This window comes from Penaeus chinensis, chromosome 24, assembly GCF_019202785.1.
Source record: "Penaeus chinensis breed Huanghai No. 1 chromosome 24, ASM1920278v2, whole genome shotgun sequence".
NCBI classification, from domain to species: domain Eukaryota; kingdom Metazoa; phylum Arthropoda; class Malacostraca; order Decapoda; family Penaeidae; genus Penaeus; species Penaeus chinensis.
The window spans coordinates 8,842,167-8,844,666 of NC_061842.1; the positions used below are offsets into that span (position 1 = coordinate 8,842,167).

The 2,500-nt window shown below is 52.5% G+C and overlaps 1 protein-coding gene across 1 annotated transcript in view; it reads left to right on the forward strand.

Annotated features, from left to right (window-relative positions):
- LOC125038213 (protein slit-like) overlaps window positions 1-2,500 on the forward strand; it is a 371,202-nt gene that overhangs the window by 298,229 nt on the left and 70,473 nt on the right. Inside the window, exon 6 of the mRNA XM_047631623.1 lies at window positions 871-1,106. Coding sequence (XP_047487579.1) covers window positions 871-1,106 — 236 coding nt within the window. The remainder of the gene's footprint in view (window positions 1-870; window positions 1,107-2,500) is intronic.

Here is a 2,500-nt window from a genome sequence, read left to right on the forward strand (position 1 = left end):
ATCGCGCCTCTTTTATAAGGATAGAACTGAATTTCCTGGAATTGGCGAAGCAGGATCGCCGTTGGCCTGGAGCGCCCGCAGTTCCCGCTCGACCAGCGCCCGCAGTACCAGCCCGAATACCTGGTGGCAGAGGCGGCTCATACGTTGTCGCCCACGCCCCGCCAGCGAGCCGCTAGGTCTTGCCTTAGCTGCCAGCATCACAAGCATCATCATTAATGGCGACTGCATATGGGGTGCCAGACCGCCCCCGGCATGCTGCTCTTTCCCCAGAACCCATCACTGCTGCCCCGCTCATTATGCATGCCACTCCACCTCGGCTGCGCCACCTGCCTGATTGGCCTCTCGCCGTGAAATCCGAACTGCGGTGGGTGGCTGCCCGGGCGAGTTCTCTGCTTATCGGTGTGTTTGTCTGTTTCGGTGCTTGCGACGTGTATGTCTGAGTGCCGTCCTCCTCGCTATGCCCTGTTCGCTACCGTCTAATTCTGCACCGAATAGATAAAACTTTGCCACGCACGACCTGACCTCGAGAGGTGAACGACTCAGGTAGTCTGCGGCGTTTATGCAAATGATTTACAAGTCGTCTTGCATGTGGATTTTGGCGGTAATAATGACTGCTTCTATATTAATATTTGTGAATGACGATGTGTGTGTGTGTGTGTGTGTGTGTGTGTGTGTGTGTGTGTGTGTGTGTGTGTGTGTGTGTGTGTGTGTGTGTGTGTGTGTGTGTGTGTGGCTGTGTGGGTGTGTGGGTGTGTGCGCATGCCTATATGTGTATATGTACCGTAGATGACATTCCCGAAGTTTTATTACTGACGCACAGACGTGTTGAGATGCATTCGACTTGCATTGCTGACGTCGTTTCTCCCTCAGGACGGTGAACAACAACAACCTGACGACGCTACCCCGGGAGCTGTTCGAGCAGATGACGAAGCTGAGGAGCGTCCGCCTGGCCGACAACAAGTTCGTGTGCGACTGCCGCCTGTCGTGGCTGGGCCGTTGGCTGCGCCGGCACCCGACGCTGGCACTCTTCACACGCTGCGACGGCCCGGCGGCGCTGCGGGGCAAGGAGGTCGCCGAGCTGCACGACTCCCACTTCAAGTGTTCAGGTCAGTCTAGTGCTGGGCCTCAGGAAGGTTCTGGGGAATGTCTTCGCCTTGTCGTTTTGGCTTTGTGGTAACTCGAACAAGTCGGTAGAGCCACCAGAATCACTATGATATATTTATATTGAACTAACCTGTTCATAAAGGTTCCCCAATTAGAGGAAGAGGTCGGTTCATTACCAAGGATATGATGCATTGCCGCATATTCGTTGAAGATTTACCTTCAGCTTTGACTTTTTTTCTGTCAGTTGACATCACGATATTCAGACACAGTTAACAACCTATCCTTTTGCGGAACCGCATCATACCCTGCAGATATTAATAGACTGTGATTATCTTATTAAAGCTTGATCTCTTTGTTTAAGATGGTATCTTTTGTATCCTCGACGTCTTTCAAACTTCTAACATGATCCGTGGGTATTACTGAGTCACTGACCTCGGGCAAGAAAAAATAATCTCATAATTAAAGAGACAAGTAGAGGCTGCAGGAAGGTGAGAGGTGAATCGTTCTCTGGCCAGCCTGCGAGCGGCCTGCAACATCCAGCCGCGTCATATCAGCAGTCATCAAGAATTAGCCAACATGACTCCGGTTATTAGTATGCAGCGCTGATCTGAGCCGGCAACTGCGCGTGGGACCGCACAATGAAGCGCCGGTGATTTCAACGCCGAGCGTCTTGGAAGCGCGGCGATTACAAGCGAGCGGGGCCGCGAACCCGTGTTGGCGCATCGTCCGGCCGTCGTGCGCGGCTCTATATATTTTCCCGTTTGCTAAGTGGACCCGAGGGACGAGACCGGTCGAAAATAGGAGGTAAATTTCTCCACGCGAGATTTTGCGATCACGAGTTTGTAGTACAGAGGGTAATCATTGTTAAATCCCAAAGTGCAGTCTGTCCGTTAAGTTAACGATAATATATATCCGACCTTTATAGCGAGAAGAAAAGCGTCAAAGCGCTGAAAAGAAATACATGCGTCATGATGCAGCGCCTTCATGTGTAGATCGTAAATCCCTATGGAAATATTACGTTCGCCTTCCCTGCACCCATGCCCTTCACGCGCGGCCGTAAGACGGGCGCTGGCGACTAGAAGCGCCACTAAACTAGATCCTTGTCGCACGGAACTCGACGTGCGAGTCGCCGTATATTCAAGCATTGCAGCCCCTTGTCTCGTAATGAAAAGCTCCAGCAGTATTAGGTGCTTGTGACCAAAAGTGCCAGCCGCTGCCTCCGTGCAGAGAACAGAGAGGTCGGAGGGAACGAGACAGGCTGCCCGCAGCCTGCGTCGCCTCAGAAGGTGCACCGGCTCGCAGGCGGGGAACCTCCATTACTTGTCAAGGAAGATCATTCCGATAAGATTTAACTGTGACGCGGAGGGGATCTCGAGAGGCAGACTCAGTATCTGTG